We start from the raw sequence: 19,531 nt of genomic DNA, 5'->3' as shown, positions 1-19,531 counted from the left end.
GTTGCCTGGTGGAGGGGACTGAAATGTCCTTCATATAAACCGGTGACAAAGTGGCGAGCAGCGGCCCCCAGGCAGCAGAGATCACAGCCAGCACAGAGAAAGACAGACAGAGAGAGAGAGAGAGAGAGAGGAAGAGGAAGAGGAGACCGGAGCACCGAGCATCGCGTACAGGCACAGGATCCACAGCAACACACCGGAGAAAACACTCACCTACAGAGCAAAGCAGAAAAGCAGAGGAAACTAATACGGACCGAGCATCCTTCGAACCCACCGACAGGTAAAAGAAACAGACGATCACAAAAGTGTTTTAATCGGATAGATTATAGAAACACCTGATTCGACAGGTCGTCGTAATCTCAGAGTAACATTTAGAAGGAACATGATTATTTCGCAGCAGAACAACAGGTTGAGGATATTACATTAAAGATATTGTGCCACAGCTGCCACAGCACATGAAACAAAAATACCATCAAGTGCCTTGAGGTCAGTGAAAACTCACTAATGAGCAACAGACTCCACAAGAAAGAAATTCTCGTCATTTTTTTCTCCAATATTTGTTTAGACAATTGCGGGATATTTACCCTGTTTGAGTTTCAGCTTCTGTTAAAATGTTCTTAATTTCTTCATTTAAATTAGACAAGCTGGTCCTTACTTTGTACAGCCTGTTGAGCTGGTGTCCTTTTGTACATTTTGTTATATAGTTTGTTATATAAAACAAATAAAATTATATAAAAAATAATGGAGATTTTGTCAAGGTTGGACGCACTGATTCACATTTAATACATAATTGTAATGATATTGTTGAGAAGCAGCCTAAATTACAGACTGTAGCCAACTAAATATATACATATAATATTTAATTGTTTACAAATTATTAGTAACAAAACAATGGAAATTAGGAAAGTAAACTAATGTGCTGAAGCTCTCGGTGTTTTACTGTATATCTCTGTTGTGTAAAATAAGGGACACACTGGACATATCCAGAGCCATGCGGCCATGTCCAACAGATTTGTTTTATTCGTGTTATGTAGGCTACACATCGGCCAGCCGCTTGTCAGATTAAACAGCTACGCATGTCATCCAGCTCAGCACGGTGCCTCAGTCCCACCTAATTAGGCTCACCCTGTCTACTAGGTCACCACACGAAGAGCTCAACAGCCTGTCTCACTCACACTGTATAGACTCACTGTATGGCGTGAGAATAACTTTGATTACAGATTTGACATCCAGTGTGTTGGATTTTAAAGTTGAGTTCTGATTATGTAACAATACTTATTTCTTTTGAAGTAATTTATGTAAGGTCTCTAAATAATTTTATAAGGAAAGTGTCCTGAGATCACTTTTATTATGAATTAGTGCTATACAAATAAAACTGAATTGAATACTCATTATATCATATAGCATTGTGTGTGCATTATCTTTAGTGGTGTGTTATTTTTTTGTGATTCCGTGTGTGTGTTGAACTCTTTTCCAGACCTGTGTGTGGCTGTAGAGATGGGTGTCACATCTCGCCCTCTGTTATTGGTTTGCGCATATTTGGCGGCTGTGCTGATTGGTGGAACCCGCTCGGAGGGGGTGTGTCTTCAAGACGGCAAGCACAAGGCCACGCCCAGCCCAGAGCCACACCTGAGGGAGTGTGCGCTGTACTCTGACAGTGAGTGTTTGTCTGGAAACAATGGTGTAATGATAATGATGATGATAATGATGATTCATACATGATGAATCTATCAAACTGGCTGAAATGCTTTCCTGTCCTTGCTGCTGACAGATAGCTGCTGCACAGAAGAAGACATCCAGGATATCTCCCACGTTGCCACTACTATCAATAAGAATGAACCCTGGGACAAGTGTGGGCCTCTGAGCTCTGAGTAAGTCTCGCCCAGTAGATTTCTTCTGATCTGGACTCTTTCAGCTCATTGCCACTGAGCTTACTGTTTTGGTTCAGTCTTTCCATAGTGTTTAAGAAAACAGTTGTAAAAATCGACGATATTAAAGGGATATTTCCCTCAGGAGGTGGTGCAGACCAAAAACAGAGCTAAAAGGAGAGTTATATTGTTAGGTTGCTGATGCCAAATGGATGCTAATGTTGCTTTGTATCTGCTAGATGTGTAAATAGCCAACTCTATCTATGTCAGTGTTGTGTCACAGCTTGTTTCCTCTTTTCCACAAGAGGCCAAAAAAATCAAAAGTTATTGCAGGTTTGTGTAGCTTCAGTGTAAGATTTTCTCCCCATAGTGTGAAAAACAGGCCATTCTGTACATGCTTATTCCAAGACTTCAATGAAGCTGTAAAATAACTTTGAGATTTGACATAGGCCTGTGGATTAGATTAATCCCTGTCAAATGGAAAACGGTACCTTGCTGGTGAATAAGGGGAAAGTGGGCAGAAAAACAGAGTGAGACGAGAAACTATGCTGAGTCAACCTCCGCAGTGTCACTAAAGGTTTAAATACAGGTGTCACCATACATCATGTTAGCACTAACTGGTCCCCCCTCGCTCCTCAGGTGTGAAGGCTTCCTGAAGCGTGTGTCGTGTTTTTACCGCTGCTCCCCTGATGCCGCGCGCTGGCCTCATCCCCATCGCCGCTCATACATCCAGGCTGTGCCGCTCTGCCACAGCTTCTGCCGTGATTGGTGAGGCTGCCAAACACATTGCCAGGCAAACCTAAATCAAAATCAGTATCTGTCTGTAAGGCTGTCAAGAGAGATATTGCCAGCCAATTTAACAAGAGCAGCATACTGGGCTATCCCTGCTTACACAGAGGGTCTAATAAACTGTATGACACAGGTAAGACCAGGGTTACATATATCAGTCTTTTCCCATGAGAAATGAGAAACAGCTTTATATTTACAGTGTGCATATTTAAAGGAATAGTTAACATTTGGGAAACATTCACTTGTTTTAGTTTGATTAGATGATTATACCACTAATGTCTGTAGAGTAAATATGAAACTAATTAACATGTTGTACCTAGTATCTTTAATCCATACAAAAAGTGTAAAAACACAAGAGTGGTATCAATCTTCTAAGACTCTCAGCAGGAAAGCAAATGTAAAATTGGTACATCAGTTGGTACATAAATATAGTCACATGAGAGAATTACAGTTGTTCTATCATTTCAGATATTTTATTTTGAGAATTTACATACCTTTCTTCAGGTTTGATGCCTGCAGGATGGACATGACGTGTGCTCGTAACTGGGCCAGAGACCCAAGGGGACAGAACTGCACTGGAACCTGTGTTCAGTATCAGCAGGTAGGCTTTCATCTGGCACGTCTGTGATTGGCTGCTTACATAACTGAGGTCACATTTAGTGTGTTAAACTAAGATCAACTAAAGCCTCGATCCTACTTCGGGATGGACACTGACTTAAGTGAGAAAAGAGTATGTGAAGTTTACTCTTGTAGCAGACGTCCAAAGGGGTGCCCTGACCCTCAAATATGATTTACGTAATGTGGACGCCCACCATGGATGTAAGCCCAGAACAAACAAAACCAAACACTGGCTATAGATAGGGCGTTATCCGCAGTTTTCCCTCCACACTACACAGCCCGTTTTTAGTCCCAGGTTGTCAACTACAGACACAAGCTGTATTCAGTTAGTTGCAATCTGCAACTTCACTGCTGGATGCCACTAAATCTTACACACTGGTCCTGTAAGGAGAACTGGATACAGCGTTGGAAGCAAGGCTCCTCTCATGAATGTTGCACAGTTAATGCTGCACAGTGAATGTTGCACAGTGATGCATGAAAAAAAAAAAATTGCAGGTATATAATTACCCAGATCTTCCGTCTCAATCCCATAAAACATATGGACACCAGACTAACTAACTTTAGCCCTCTGCTAACTTCGGGGGGGATAAAATGATTTAATCATGCTCTTCTAGTTTCTTCTGGACTTCTTCCGAATGTTATTGGACAAAATTGATCAAATTCAAACCATGAATTGGCCTTGAGATGGACACACTTGCTACTTATCAGGATTGTGAGCATGTTGCTGTCAGGATAGTGTTGTTTCACAATTATAAAGAGCTTAAGATTAACAAGACCATAAAGTGAAGGGTTTACGTGAGTACCGTCACGCCTTAGCTGAGATTTTCTGCCCAGCAGATGAGGTGTCACAGGTTTGAATCCCATTGACCTCAAACCTCAAAGCTTGTCATTTGAGCCTTGTGCTACAGGTAGAAGGTCATATACTGTGTCACAGTCGATTCGGTGTGCTGGTGATCAAGAGAGTGGGTTGTGAGCAAAGGGTTAACAGTGCAGGGCGGCGCTGTGGGCTGAAGCATGAAAAGGTTCGGTCCTGCTTCAGTGGGCAGAGGCCAGCTGGGTGATTTAAAAAGAGGCAGAGTTACAGAGGGGCTCGTGTGCAGTTGGGGCCATGACACCATCTATCTATCTATCTATCTATCTATCTATCTATCTATCTATCTATCTATCTATCTATCTATCTATCTGTGTGTGTGTGTGTGTGTGTGTGTGTGTGTGTGTGTGTACTTTTTGTCTGTTTCCCCTCTTTCTCTCCTCTTTTATCTCTTTCTCTGTCTTTGTGTGTCTCTCTCTCTTTCTCTCTCTCTCTCTCTCTCTCACACACACACACACACACACACACACAGGGAGAGAGAGAGAGGACACCAACAATCAACAAATGAACACACATCCCCAGACACCACATCCAATAAGTCTCTCTGGTGGATATTAGATGATTACTGGAAATGACCGATTTGTGGTAAGAGGGAAAAAATGCAAATAGAGAATATCTGAGTGTTTTGTGTGTCTGTGTGTGTGTACGGGTGCTTTGCATGCTTGGATTAGTCCATTTTCATGTAGGGTGCCACTAATGGCACAAAATAGGCTCCAATAAATTTAAGAAGCTCTCAGAGCTGAGTGTTTTATACAGCTCCTGAATACAAAGAAATGAGTCACTGCATTCAGTGCATTCAACAAATTGTCCCTCTTAGAGAGACTGCAAACAAGTGCCTGCCTCTCTTGCAACATTTTTGGAGGTCACAGCAGTAAAGCTTCATTTTGTTTATTCTTCAGCCAGCATAGATGGGAGATTTCACAGTGGGCAACCTCGTGGTCTGAGCTTACAGCACTTTAGTCCACCTCAGGGCTGAGAGACGTGTCACACAGGAAAGCAAAACCGCAAACAGACAATCTCTGAAGATTTTTAAGCTATACATTCAAATTATAGAATACACAGATTCACTACGGGTCGAAAAATCCTCATGAAATCTTTTCATAATCCTGGAAAGTTCAGCCGATAGATAGAAACAAACTGCTGGTCTGTGTGTGTGTGTGGAATAAATATACACAGATACAGTCAGGATTTGTAAATGCTTACTGCAGTAGATGTCAATTTGCATAGAAACGAGCTAATACATTTAAAGGCAAACATATACACATCCACTGCATGCAAAAATCCCTCTGGCACTCTGCGTCTCACTCTCTCTTTGTTCTCATTGGTGACATTATTTGCCAGCCAAGGTCTGATTTATCTCAGCATTAGACACTCTTTCTGCTCCAGAGTTTGTGGGAATGAGGTTACATCTGCAAAGAGTGTCCATGTCTGTGCCGGAAGCTGGCACAAAACACATAGAGCAACAGTCTGAGGAAGGGAAACTGCATCATGTGGTTTTACTAGGTACTTATCTGTAGTTACAAGGGTTCTTCCCTTACAGAGACTCACAAAGGGGTGACAAATTTGCATTTAGGGGGGGACCTAGAAATACATTACCTGGTATATAATAAATAGTTACAGGGTATGTATATATGTATATGTCCTTTCACAGTAATGCAATATATTACAGCCAGCATATACAATACTACCTTTGTAATTACCTCTGTTTTGCTTCCCACATATGCTGTAAGTGCAGTGAAAAGGGCTTAAAGGACCAGTGTGAAGGGTGTAGTGGCATCTAGCAGTGAAGTTTCAGATGATGAACTGAGAATGAGAGGGTTGAAGTGCGTAGGAGAAACAACAGTGGCCACAAAACTCGCCCTTGCAAAAAGGCCCTATCTACAGCCAGTGTTTGGTTTGTCTGTTCTGGGCTACTGTGGAAACATTGCGGTTCAAAAAGACGGACTACATGGAAGGCGACCGGTGACTAATTCTAAAGATAATAAAAACACAACATTTCCTATATTCAGGTGATTGTACACTAATAAAAACCTATCTATGAATATTACATTCCATTTAAAGATCCTCCTAAATGTTACAGACTGGACCTTTAATAGAGGACCCCTTTATCTTACTGCCTGCGTACCACAGATTGACACAGCAATAACAGTAATAAGGACATTTTCTCACACATGTTCAATGTTTTAACCTGATCGTAATCTATCACTAAAAAAAAGAAAATTGACTTCATGTCATTTGTTGAATTTATATAGCTCCCTGCAGTATTCTTTGTACTGTTTTTCAAAGTAAAGTTAATAAAGTTTATTTGTATGTGAAAGTATATATATTCAGTTGTGATCAGCAGATTTTTCTCTGACATTAGTTTTGATTGTTACATGGATCCCAAAAGCACAAGACTGCTCTCAAGTATTTTATCATCATTTTAAAAACAGAACTATTTCTACATTAAAAGAGGTGCGTCCTATATTTGCAGTCTTAGCCTAATGTTTTGTTTCCCAGGAACAATAATTATGCACATAAAATTAATTAAAATAATTTATTTCCCCTTAAACACAGGTAGTTAATTTATATTCCTTGGGTTACCTTTGAAATAATCAGCTTCACAAATTTGCATTTTGGATCATAGAAAAATGTTGAATATTGTCCTGATTTTGTATTCCAGAAGATTTTGAGCTGTGCAGTTATTTTTAGTCTAGTAATTTGTTCTCAAATCGGGATAATTTCCATCCAGTTCCATAGAAAACGTAATCAACCTTTTTCTAATTCTCATCTTGACCCCAGCTGAGAGAATCACTGCAATAGATGACCGCTATAAGAAAAATATATCTTTTTCACTGCCCGCCGGTTCAAAGATTAGAGTTCTTTCTGTTTCTTTTTCACACCAGGTGTAATGTGTAATGTCTTGGGTTTCGGACAGAGTAGGGCTGAATTGAATAAGATAAGGATGGGAAGGACAGGAAAGCGCCCCGGGAAATTTCAGTATCTCACTTATTCGATCACACCATGTCGTCTAAAGCCACTTGTGCTTGTACTGAATTAGCTTTGGCAGCAAACCATGTCTACCCACCTGGGGAAGGACAGAAATGTTCGCGTGTGCAACCCTGTGTGTATTCTGGGGTCACTGCGATAAGACCCAAGTGTCAGACAGAGTGTATGTGTAGTAGAGAGAAATAGCCGTCATCCTCTTTGTCCTTCCAACATGGTAAATATATTACAGCTTTTTTCTTCCCTGAGCACCCTGTGTGAGTCAGTCTTAATCCCCCAACAGACAGGAGGATGAAAGGAAGCAGACGTTGGGGTGGGTGGGGGTGTGCAACAGAGAAACAGGAAGAATAAAAGCGATATGTACAAACATTGAGTGTGGCAATAAGCAAGAGAAGATAAAAAAAAAAGGCACTGGGGAGATACAGTGGAAGTTAGGTAGGAGATGAAATAAGCTATAGTAGGAGAGAGAGAGAGAGAGAGAGAGAGAGAGAGAGAGAGAGAGACGGTGACTTGGGAGCACATCTTAATGACTGGTTATGAGGCTGTCACTAGAGAGAGAATGAGAGCTTAAACAGCGTGTGTGTCACTAAAACTTCACTAATTAGCTTTCCCAACTAGTTCTAAGCGTGTACACCATTTACAGTTAAACAGCTTAAATGCTGAACTGTGATTTGTTTTTTGCCAGCGTTGTGCAGTATCCCTTTTAATCCCTATACGTGTCTTATTAGAGAGCGGTATAATTTTTCATGCTCCAGAAAACATAAAGCTAATGTCAGCAGTAATTGGAGTTTTTCCTCCAGAAATAACTTTATAAAGACAGAGCGCTGTAATGAATCTCATGTCAGACAGCAACACAAAAGTGACCTTTCTGATTAGTTTAGATCCGTCTACTCTGTGAGGCTTGACAGAATCATCGTTCTACCAGAGATGGAGTCTTTCAGATACCAGCACAAGCTTTTCAAGGTCATCCCGTCTTATAATTTGCTCTCAAGGCTGGTGGAGATGAGGTGAGGCGAGCGAGAGAGAGGCAGACAAAAAGCCGCTTGCGAGAGCAGCTGCCAGGTGCCTGCAGCCCCCTCTTACACCTGGCAGAGGGTGTTTGTTTTCAAGGCTGGCGCTGTCCTGAAAGGCCAAAATCAATTATTCCGATGGATGTTTACAAGGAAAGAAAGGCTGTACTTTAACGTTGCCAACAAAAAAAAAGACATATAGAAATGACATTAGTGTAAGTTTACTCCAAAACGCAATACAAGAATGGAAATCCAAAATTTTTACATGTATTAGCTGTTATTAAGAGCTCTCCTAACTAGAATAGTGATCAGTTATCAGAAAGTAAGTACTGTACTTAAAGACCCCCTCCGGACATATACAAATTGTCAGCTTGTAACAGGAATGTGTGTCAAATATGTTTTTTCCTGCAAAAAAGTACAATTTCAAATTTAAATCCTTAAAATGTACTCCTTCTGCCTCATTAGAAATTACAGAATCTATGAATATGCAAATGTTATTCATTTCTAAAGTTTTCCTGCTGGACACAAGATGTCTCCTACTTCACTGTAAAGTCCATTCTCAGTGTATGTGCACTGATGGCTTCAAGTTTCTACATTACGCTGTATAGTTGAATACTGGACTAAGTCACAAATCATGCTTGTCGCCCCACCCCTTAAAATCTGATTTTCACAGAGAAATTTTCCACTTTAATCGGATGAATGTGAAAACATCCTTCTAGTGTCAAACTCTACACATACATCATTCTGCACAGTGAAGCTCAAACATCAGTCTGTAGGAACAAGAAGAGAATATTTCCAATTTGTGCTACTTTATACTATTGTACATTTTACTCCATTGTAAGTCACAGCTATAGCTTCCAGTTACTTTGATTTCAAAACATATTATCAACTTATAAAATAAAATGGATAACTATAGATTAAAGGCCTTGCACTGTTGCTGAATAGACCTACTCAGGTTGGTGCTCTGTAAACCTGTACTGGGATCTGTGGGAGGATGATAATTTCAGTGTGTTTATTCATCTTTTATAATCTTGTACATGAAAGATTAAATATATATATAATCTTTCAAGGCCTTGCAGGCTCCATAATTCAACACTCTGAAAGGGACCATTGTGCATAATGAGTACTTTTCATTTGTGATACTTTAGGCTACATAATACTTGTAGTACTTGTGTACTCAAAAAGGATATTATTTAAGTATTTTTACACTGTGGTTTTCTTTCAGCACTGGTAAGTTACCAATAATGTACAGCCACCATTTTGTCAGAGGAGGTAGATATCTCTTCACCTCCTATTAATATTCTGTGTGTGTGTGTGTGTGTGTGTGTGTGTGTGTGTGTGTGTGTGTGTGTGTGTGTGTGTGTGTGTGTGTGTGTGTGTGTGTGTGTGTGTTATGTGTGTGTGTGTGTGTGTAGATGTACCAGCATGGCAGGGATCTCTGCGAGAGCCTGTGGGGGGACGCCTTCATGACAGTGGAGGATGAGCTGGAGGAGGTGGGTGAGGCCGGAGAGGTGGGAGCGGAGGGGGACGGCGGTCGCCCCTGCGGCTGCCTGACCCTCAGCCCCTCGGACAAAGACGTGATCGCCGCCCTCAGGGCCCAGCAGGACGACCCGGAGGAGCTGGACACCACCAAGGCTGGCCTGCCTCAGTACCGGGCCCCTTGCCAGACCAAGCTGCCCCTGCAGGCCAGGAGCGGCAGGAAGGGCAACTCTGTGCTGCGCAAACGCTCCGTCATGGTGGACGACGTGGAGGGCAGCGGGAGCGGCTTGTAGAGAGGAGTGATAGATGGCAATATATATAGAGATAACTGTCTAGATCCTAATATACAAAATCTCTCTTGAAATGGAGGTGTAACCTCGCTCCTGTAACTAACCTTACCACACAAACCTAAGCTCATTATCATTATCATCACATTCTACTTATAATCTCTATGGTTTGAATAATATCTGCTTCAAGACACACTGACAAGCTTACATATGGTCAGTTATTTGAACCTTAACAGCCAGATTTCTAAAAAAGATACCACAACCAAATGATACAGTCAATTCTATGAGTATTTAAATTCTGCAAGGGCTCTTACTCCAAAAATAATTATATCGATTATATCCCATAATGGCTGCACAATTGTTTTATTGCCAGCTAATAAGCTGATGTTTTTAAGGAAGTCTTCATCAAAGTCAGGTATTTTATTTGCTTCTTGGCTCAGTAAAACATATTTCTGACATTATGAGTCTTGCACATGGGAAATGTCCTGCAGTATTAGAAGCTTGTGCATGAATCAAACATGTCATCATTAACCAGAGGAGTTCTCATGACAGTATTGTAAACATGATGTACCTGCGCCAGTGCTTCACTACCCTGCTACTCTCTTCAATCATCTAGGTGACTTTAATCTGTGCATTAGTCAATTGTTAAATGCAGATCTTGCTGTTGTGGTGCCGTATCGTGCAGTCTACACGTCATAAGGTGTATGATAGCGGAGAAAGTCACGCAGAGTAATGATAACCATGAATGTAACTTAGGCTTTCTAACATAGACTGCTGGCCTGAGCGTAAGGGATCAGGTATGATGACACTAGAGAGGTATGATTCGTACCTGAGGGAAGGTTCAATATTCAGAAAGCAGCATTCATACCAGCTAGGGTCGTTCTGGTAGTTTGATCATGTCTATCGTCAATGTACTGTGGGTGTTTCTTTTATAATTACATCATGTATTTCTAGAGTGAGGCACTGTTAGATGTAAATGTTTTGTAATAAAAGGGAAACTGATTTGTTTGATTTATGGTAAGCTTGCTGAAATGGGTGTTTCCGTGCTTTACGTTCTCAATAAAGACAACATTTCTAAATGCCATCCCGAGCCTGTCATTCTGACTGCACTTTGCACTAGTGCCCTTTTTCATCAAGTCCCCAGAACACTGAAAGACGGTACACTGTACTAGATTCATCCCGATGTTTCTATCTATGTAGCCGAGTAAGGTAGAGGACATTGTGTAATACACTGTCCAACCTTTTATTTAGGAATTCAGGTCAACTTAACATGTTCATTTAAATGGATTTAAAACTGTGTGTCATTTAATCTTATTAATTACATTGAAGTGGACATGGTTACTACACTCATTTAATTGCTGCTACATGTCCATAATAATACTATTTAAATTCATTACATTTAACTAACAGTTACAACTCTAATCCATGACATCTGGCCAACTATTTCAGCTATTTTTTCATTACATTTAGCTAAATATTTCAACTGCATGATCTATTTTTTTATTATCTAAACTGTTTACTTTATCGATTAGCTAAATACATTTATTTTAGCTAGGTATTTCAACTGCCATTACCTTAACTCTTAACCATTTATTCATTGCTTTTAGCTACTATTTTAACTTCTCTGCTCACTTGCTAATTAGTTTGACTCGTTCTCCATTTCAACTAGACTTCATATAAAGATTGACATCAACTTGTAATCCTACTACCTCTTAATTGTTTAATCAAATCACAATTTTCTAGTTTAGTTTACTTGAGTTACTTAGTGGAGTTTTCCATGTACTATAATGTAATATGTATGGACACGTAATTCAAGCAAACTTTTGTTAGACAAAGAAGATTTCCTTTTTTTTTTTTTTCTTCTTGTATCAGAGCAGGTGGATTTTGCAATGGAGTGGCCTTGTACTGTAATCCTTTCTTCAAATACATAAAACCCTTACTCAGCAGAGCTACCTAGAGAATGTCTGCACACTATGCATCAGGAATCTCAACTCTCTGGAAATAAAAGCAACACACTGCAGATACATTGCTCCCTCTGTCTCTGTCACTTGCTACACCACTGAAATTTAACTTTCTTATATATTGTCAATTATAGTTCCGAGGTCAATTCTTCATGATTTATAAGAAAAACATAGATTTAGACTAATTCTAAATAAAGACTAAATAAAGACATTCTTCCTGTTCAAATTATATCAAAGCACCCATATACACCACCCCAGGCCGAGCACTTCATGTTTGAGATATATCTGACTGGCAGTGTTGGTGTCTCAGAACATGGCCTCAACCTCTGATTATGGGAGTAGAGCAATGTTTTCTCACCACTGTCAGACAACAATTTACTGATACAGCATGACAAGTGTGTTCACCCTCCCATCCCGACAGCTGTCACTCAGTCTCGTCTGTTCCTAACTATTGCTTTAAGGGAGAAATTCAAATAGTCTTATTTAAATACGTATCAGAACAATATATTTTAACACTGTCAAAGTCTGATTTTATTTCTGGGCCACATTTTAAATAAATGCCTTTAAGGGCCTGGAAGGATTTAAGTCCTTCCACAGATTCAGCTTTGTAGCAATTGAACTGACATCACCTGAATCCAGCAAATAGACTCTCCCCATAGAATCAGGTCCCATGAATATTGTTAGGATTAACCAACAATACCAAGGTTATCATCTCAATGTGGCGTTTTTTTAATCTCATCAATACACATAAATCCTCTCGGAGATGTTTCTCAGTGGAACAGTGTGTGCCCTCTGCAGGTGAAAATGAACACAAGCCGTGTGTCATGTTGATAATGCCACACAACACTTGACATTTTTTCTGTTGAAAGGACAGTGTGTGTGTGTGTGTGTGTGTGTGTGTGTGTGTGTGTGTGTGTGTGTGTGTGTGTGTGTGTGTGTGTGTGTGTGGCGTGCGTGTCTGTGCCTGTGAATCCGCTGCAGCTATTTCTGTAGTGAACTGGTGCTACTTAATGATGTTAGCCAATAATGTGTCCTCTGTGAAAATCATCATCACAGCAAATGACAGAGCTGGGTAGAGAGGGTCACAAATGAGTGTCGTTCTGCACACACACGCACACACACATTTAAGCTGATGACTGCAAGTATGAGCGCTTTAGTGATAAGAGAAATTGTAACATAAATGAGATGAGGTTATCTTTTTAATTTGTTTCTGTATCATTCCAGACTTCTTTTTTTTTTTACAAGGACAACGTATGAAATAAGTTCTACAAGGTTATCTTTTTAATTTGTTCCTGCATGGCCCAAAAAATCTGACCACTCTCTGTTTTTCTCTTTCTCTCCTTTTCACTCACTCACTTATTCTTACACACATAGCACATCTAATGGTGCCTGATGGTGCCTCTGTGTGTCTATGTCGGGTTTCAGTCACGTCCTTGATCTGTGGATTACCCTTACATCAAAGAGGAAACATGCTTATGGATGGCCAAAGGGACAATGCAGTTGATACTATATATACAATACAACACAGTACTTTAGGGACTGTATGAAAATTATTGGGGTCGGGGACAGAGATTGGATCTTATGTTTTACTCTTTTTTTTAAAGCCAGACCCTACAGAACATTATGAATATTTTATATGGGACCTTTCCTTGACTACTTCAAGACTCTCCCTCTAATATCTAAATATTATAACAGTAAAAGCCCATCTCAAATCACAATAATAATTATATAATAACACTTAATATTAATAAGTTAATGGAATAATAATATTTTTTTACAATTAAGATAAAGACACATATAAATCTGGGGTGAGAGAAAATTAAGACACTCCCTGCTTACCCAAAAACTAGATTGCCATTCTTCAGCAGAAAGAAAAAGTACATAACATCCCCCTTTTCTGACTCCCTTTCCTCCCTCCTTTATAATTTCCACACAGCCCTTTACTGAAATGAAATACACACTGTATACAATCCTAGAAGCTGTGCAGAAAGGCCGGTTTGCAGCTATAAAAATGAATAATGAATACAATCTCCCTGTATAAGGGATGACAATCGAGAGATGGTTATTATATATTATAGCAATAGGGGGAATAATTTGAACTTTAATTCTTCCATCAATGACAATAACACAGTTACTGCAGACCAGAGTTGTTCATTTGGAAACCGGGTTACATCTGCAACATAATAGCCATTGTCCTGCAGGCCAATATCAAGTCCAGTGTTTGACCTTAATTAAGGAATTCCTTTTATAAGACAGAAATTGTGTGAATCCGATATGAAATTAACATACGCCCCCCACACACATACATCTTCATTTAGTAACCAAAATGTTCCCTTTACTAACTGATTAAGTGTTTGTGTGTGTGTGTGTGTGTGTGTGTGTGTGTGTGTGTGTGTGTGTGTGTGTGTGTGTGTGTGTGTGTGTGTGTGTGATTTCATGCTCATATCAAATGGAGTAGTCTTTGAAAGTAGGACAGCTATTATTGGAGCTAAATCTCTCTTGTTTAAGGTTCATGATTCCAGCTGCTGTTCCACAGTTATTCCACTAGATGGCAATGTGCACCTACCAAACCCCTCCAAACGACCCTGTGATTCACTCACTGCTTTATTCTGTACAGTAATGTATGAATCTAGACCTGCTTTCAGGGCCACGGCTCTACTGTAGTGTTAATACACCATATATACACTAAAGTGTGAGTATTTTTCAGTAAATGCTGCCTTAACGCCAACTCTCTGTTTACTGTGTTTGTGTTACAGCTTTGTCCAAACAAATGAGCTCCTCAATACATTCATGTTACCGGCAGCATTGTGACGGGAACATTTGGTGCATGACTATGACATTGTGCTGAATTCATGTGACAGATAATAAATTAATCAGAATTTTTCAGGAGTCAAGTTTAATGTATAAAAAATTCCTAAAATCATCATAAGAGACCTTTAAAAGTTCCCTTGATGTGATATTGTTTTAGGCTACGTGTTCAAACCATCACATCTCACATTTATATGGTTCAAAAGGATTTTTATGACTGAAGAAAACCTTCCTCGGACAAGGTCACATCCCCTTCTCGAACCAGTGCTCTGTTAGTCTAAAAAACTACTGATGCAACTTCTGTAAGAACCTCAGATGGCCGCGGCAAGGTGGGAGGAATAATTCATGGTTATCGAGAAAATAACAGAAGACCGGGGGACTGAGAGAGAGGGGGGGGAGAGAATGAGTGAGCAAGAGAGCCAGGCCTGTGTGTCTGTCTGTGGGAGGGAAAGGGGGCTCTTGGAGAGGAAAATCAAACCCACCCAGGGCTCTTTAGACGTCACGGTTCGCATCACAGATGTTCCCACAGACACTCAGTGTGGGTTGTGGGCCGAGGCGTGTGGAGAGCCAGTATGGCTTCATTTTTGCTTGTTGTTGGACTCTCTCTCTCTCTCTCTCTCTCTCTCTCTTGTGTGTGTGTGTGTGTGTGTGTGTGTGTGTGTGTGTGTGTGTGTGTGTGTGTGTGTGTGTGTGTGCATTATAATATGTAGGTCTGCTGTGTGCGTAAATTGAGACACTGCAGTGATATTTAAAAGTATTCCTTTGAGTAGGAGCTGGAGTCAACAGTAAATGAAATAGCTGTGTGTGATGGAGAATCGTTATTGGTTTCGACTTTGCTGGCACTTCATACATATTCATGAATATTTTATGGAAAATGAAATATTTTTGCTTCTTCAGATCCACAGTCCCGATATACTGTTATAGATTCTTGTCATAAATAGTTCAAACTGTCGAATGAAGCAGAAAAACAGGCAATGAGCTCAAAAATGTACATCCCCTGAAATATAGGTTTCTTGATGAAAATAAAAAATAAAGTCACAGGAAAGGAGAACTTGTGTGGGCGTGCCTGGTTCTGTTTCCACGTCCGTGGCAATACAAAAAAATAAAGAGAGGAGTTGTTATTGATGGAAATTAGACTGTTAAAATACGTTTCAGATGAAAAGAGGTAAAAAAAAAAAAAAAAAAAAACCTTCCTCTCCAAAACACCTTGAGGTGAGAGTGCGCTCATAACCGCAGCCTTCGCTCCTGGGCTCGTTTGAAGTGGTTTAATGGGTATTGAGAGAGAGAGAGAGAGAGATTTCAGTGCTGTCTTGTTTACTTGTACGTCACTGACTGCTTTTATACAGGACAGAAATCCCCCTCTGGTTTTCCTGAGACCAGCTTGTTTACAACTTTTCTCTCCGCCAACGGTCACAAAAGCTGATTAACAAACTCCCCACCTCATCTGGGGCCATGCAAACCTTCACTGACCCCTGGCTAATGGCCAAATGACTCACGACCTATCTAGGCAACTTAACGCGGGACTTTCCCCCTCTCTAAATCCAATCCTTTGAGCCCCATGGTCCGGCACATATCTGGTCTATGATGAGTCCCACCAGAATGTTGTCTTTGGCAGCGCGCACATCATCATCCATCCATCCACACAGATGCTCCTGCGCGCTCCGGACGCCCACTCTCACCCACTGCTCTGCCAAGCGGCGTGGCATCTTGCGACGCCCCCGACATTCCTGGAGCCGCTGTCACTTCCCCTCGTGTGCTATCTCTCAATTATACTGACACCTCAAATATGCCTTCACGACTTTCGCGCGCGAGTGGCACCGAACCGACATGTGGATCCCAAACGGATGTGACATTGTGGCTTTATGTGGGATCTTTATTACTAATAACCTTAATGTTACATTCCAGGCTGTGTTTCATGGTGGAGATATGTGTTTATGTCTACTTCCTGGTGTCCTGCCGCAACTTAGACAAACTTCTAACCATCTACCTGATAACAAGGCTGCACTTTGCTCCGTTCGTCTAGGGTTCAAGTTCTAAGGTTGCATAAAAAGGAAAGGAAATTCCGCCACCCTCACGACGCTCGCGTATCTTATTTATACAATAGAAGGGAGGGATTGCGATTAAACCAGTTTGCGTTACCTGGGCGGGGGTTCCCAGAAATCCTCCCCTGTGACGAAGTATTCAACAACATGCCCGTATATGGACAAGCCCGTGCGTAATTAGGAAAGGCCTACGTACGCAGGCTACGCTCTGTGCGTAAAAACACTGAAACCAGATTGTGCTTGTGTAAGGCTCCTCGGTGGGAGCCATAGTAACTGTTATGGTTACAGTATGCTAGGAAAGAAACCTCTTTATCTTCCCCACTCCTTCCTGCTGTTTATATGTGAGGCATGTCTTCAAGTGATAGAAATATAGAAAACAAACACTCAAGCCATTTCCGTTTCATTTTAAGACACTTTACTTAAATACACATCACAAATAAAAAAAAAGACAGTGTAAACATTGGACATCATCAGTTTGTCCGGATCAACCGGACAAACAAAATAATTTACACAATGAATAAATGCAGCATTGCATGACAATATCGGTTGCAAAAAGTACAAAGAAATACAATAATCATTCCCATTTTCTACCATTAGTAAACCCGACTTCTGGGCCTGTGTGTTGCTCAGTGTCTGCTCAGTCTGGATGCTGCCCTGGTGTCAAGGGCTGAATGGTTTTTTTTGAGCGATGTCCAGCATCCGGAAGTACCATTTCAATCAGTCTTTTTCATCCTAAATAGTCTAAAGAGTTGTCTACACATCGCCCCCGGCCCTGCGTTGCTGTCAGTGCTGACAGCACATCAGCCGGTGTCCCAGTGCTGCGCATGCAGAGAATGACTCCAGTGTTATTACTTTTCAGTCCGTTAGTAGTTTCTGTTGTTTAAAATACCTCCATCTTGCTTGTAAGCATCAGCTGGCAGCCGCTGCTCACATGTGTCAGGACCTTCTGTTTGAGCTGGGCGACCTGATCCCGGAGCACCGATGCCGTGTTGGAGAGCCCCTGGTTGTCGCTCTTCAGACCTCTCACCTTGTCCTCCAGCCGGGCGATGCGCTCCAGCTTGCGCTTCCGGCATTTGGTGGCCGCTAGCCGGTTCCTCAGCCTCTTGCGCTCCGCCTTGATCCTCTCCTGGGTCTCCAGGTCGATCGGGGACATTGGAGGCGAGCCGTCGCTGCTGAGGAGGTCGGGAACGATCTGAGGTTCCTCTTTCAGAGCGACCAGACGCTGATGATGGAGTCCGGAGCCGGGGAGAGCGTGCTGGTACGGGTGCGTGCCGTGCGTCGAGGTCTGCGGATGGCTCTGCTGGTGCGGCGGCAGGTAGCTGATGGTGGCTGTGGGGTAACTGGATGCGGAAGAGAGGCTTGTGTTCGGGCAGTATGCGTTCAGTGTTGTGTAGATGGGAGGCTCGGGCTGCAAGGCGGAGCCGAAGACACTAGAGGCCGCCGCCGAACACGTCGTAACTCCATTGTTTAAGTTAGAAGGCATCTGGTTCATCTTGTGCAGCTCGTCCAGGGCTTTCACGAACCCCTCGGCGAAGCCTTCCTGCTCATCGGTGATGCCCCGGTTATAGAAGTACTGGCCCGGGGTGGGAGTGGTGATCACACCGTTACTGTTTTGGATGATGAGCCTCTCAAGCTCCGGGGAGGCAAGCTTCAGGGACCCCACGTCTTGCTGCCCCCCTTGGTACAGGTCTGTCTCGGCTCTCAGCTGGGATTTCAGGTTGCGGTAGGGCTCTGTCAAGTTCAAATTCATATTCTGCTTTAGCAGTTTGTAGTCGTGCATTGCTGCATCTGAGTGGCCGTAAGCCGACAGAAAAGAGTCGTCATGATAAAAAGGCTGTTCCATCTTTGTAGACATAAAGTCGTAGGAAAAGTAAGCTTACCAGCTGCTTATAGAAACAGTCTCTGGATAATCAACAAATGTCAGTGTCAGCAGAGACGCATGCACTCGTCGTCTCTCTCAACAATGTCCCAAAATCAAACTGGACGTCAAATTCACTCCAAAAACAGAAAGAGTGAAAAGTCCAAGGTCCAACAAGAAGTGTTTGCAGCTCAGTGTCAGCTGTTAAAAGTCTCTTCCAGTGTCCGGTTGCTGTTCTCTTCGCAATCCTGGGAAGGAAAAACTTATCAGAAATTCCTGTTAGCTGATGTGCTGCTCTTGGTGCTTGTTGAGTTGTATTGAGAAGGGCTGATACGTGCCTTTTTATATAGGCATACACACACTCTTGCTGCCAAGGCAGTGCCGCGCTGTGATTGGCCGGGCAGCTCGGTCTCCACCCCCAGTGAGCGCGACGTCATTGCCCGACGCTGATGCCGGGAAGAGGCGACTGTAAACAAGCCTGTAGGCAAAAAGAGCGCACCGAGGAGGGTTCGCAGCGGAGACCGGTGTCAGAAATAGAAGAGCCCACTTCATTTATACGGCTTTCTGCGCGATTATAGGTTGAATAAGTTGTTGTTGTGTAAGGGAAGAGGTGAGATTACTCAGTTAGATCAAATCACTGCTTTCATTCATCCATGTTTTTACATTATTTTTTTTAAAAAAGGAGAAAAAAAGAAAAGCCTTGGTTTGTTTGAGTTAATGTAATATAACCTGTGAGCTTATCATCTGCAACCTGATGTTGGTTCCCTTAGATATGAATTATAGCCTATATAAAACTACTGTGAGGTTTATTACGATCCATCCTGTGGAGGAAGTCCTTAGGCCTTATATGGGCATGATGACGTGCCAGTTCCTCTCCGGGAGAACCGGGAAGCCACGCCCATCCGGGTCTCATTCCAGCAGCAGTCCTGCTCCTGTATAAACCCCATCCATGGGGAGT

General features: G+C 41.8%; 2 protein-coding genes across 2 annotated transcripts; one reads left to right on the top strand and one right to left on the bottom strand.

Annotated features, from left to right (window-relative positions):
* Nucleotides 1-10,988, top strand: rtbdn (retbindin; the record flags this gene model as incomplete). Its single annotated transcript, XM_051388732.1, has 6 exons — nucleotides 1-277; nucleotides 1,475-1,654; nucleotides 1,769-1,868; nucleotides 2,505-2,633; nucleotides 3,159-3,255; nucleotides 9,554-10,988. Coding segments are annotated over 6 exons (1,140 nt in total), but the record flags the coding sequence as incomplete, so codon positions are not given.
* A 6,125-nt stretch (nucleotides 10,989-17,113) lies between these two features.
* Nucleotides 17,114-18,902, bottom strand: junbb (JunB proto-oncogene, AP-1 transcription factor subunit b). The gene has a single exon (XM_051388250.1). The coding sequence runs from the start codon at nucleotides 18,568-18,570 to the stop codon at nucleotides 17,596-17,598; it is 975 nt and encodes a 324-aa protein (XP_051244210.1). The 5' UTR covers nucleotides 18,571-18,902; the 3' UTR covers nucleotides 17,114-17,595.
* Nucleotides 18,903-19,531: the final 629 nt, after the last annotated feature.

This window comes from Dicentrarchus labrax, unplaced genomic scaffold, assembly GCF_905237075.1.
Source record: "Dicentrarchus labrax unplaced genomic scaffold, dlabrax2021, whole genome shotgun sequence".
NCBI lineage: Eukaryota > Metazoa > Chordata > Actinopteri > Moronidae > Dicentrarchus > Dicentrarchus labrax.
The sequence above is the reverse complement of the archived record's forward strand: the minus strand, read 5'-3'. Positions and strand labels throughout refer to the sequence as shown.

What these genes read in the sequence shown, in the direction of transcription:
- junbb (XM_051388250.1), bottom strand. Translation starts at nt 18,570, where the DNA reads ATGTCTACAAAGATGGAACAGCCTTTTTATCATGACGACTCTTTTCTG.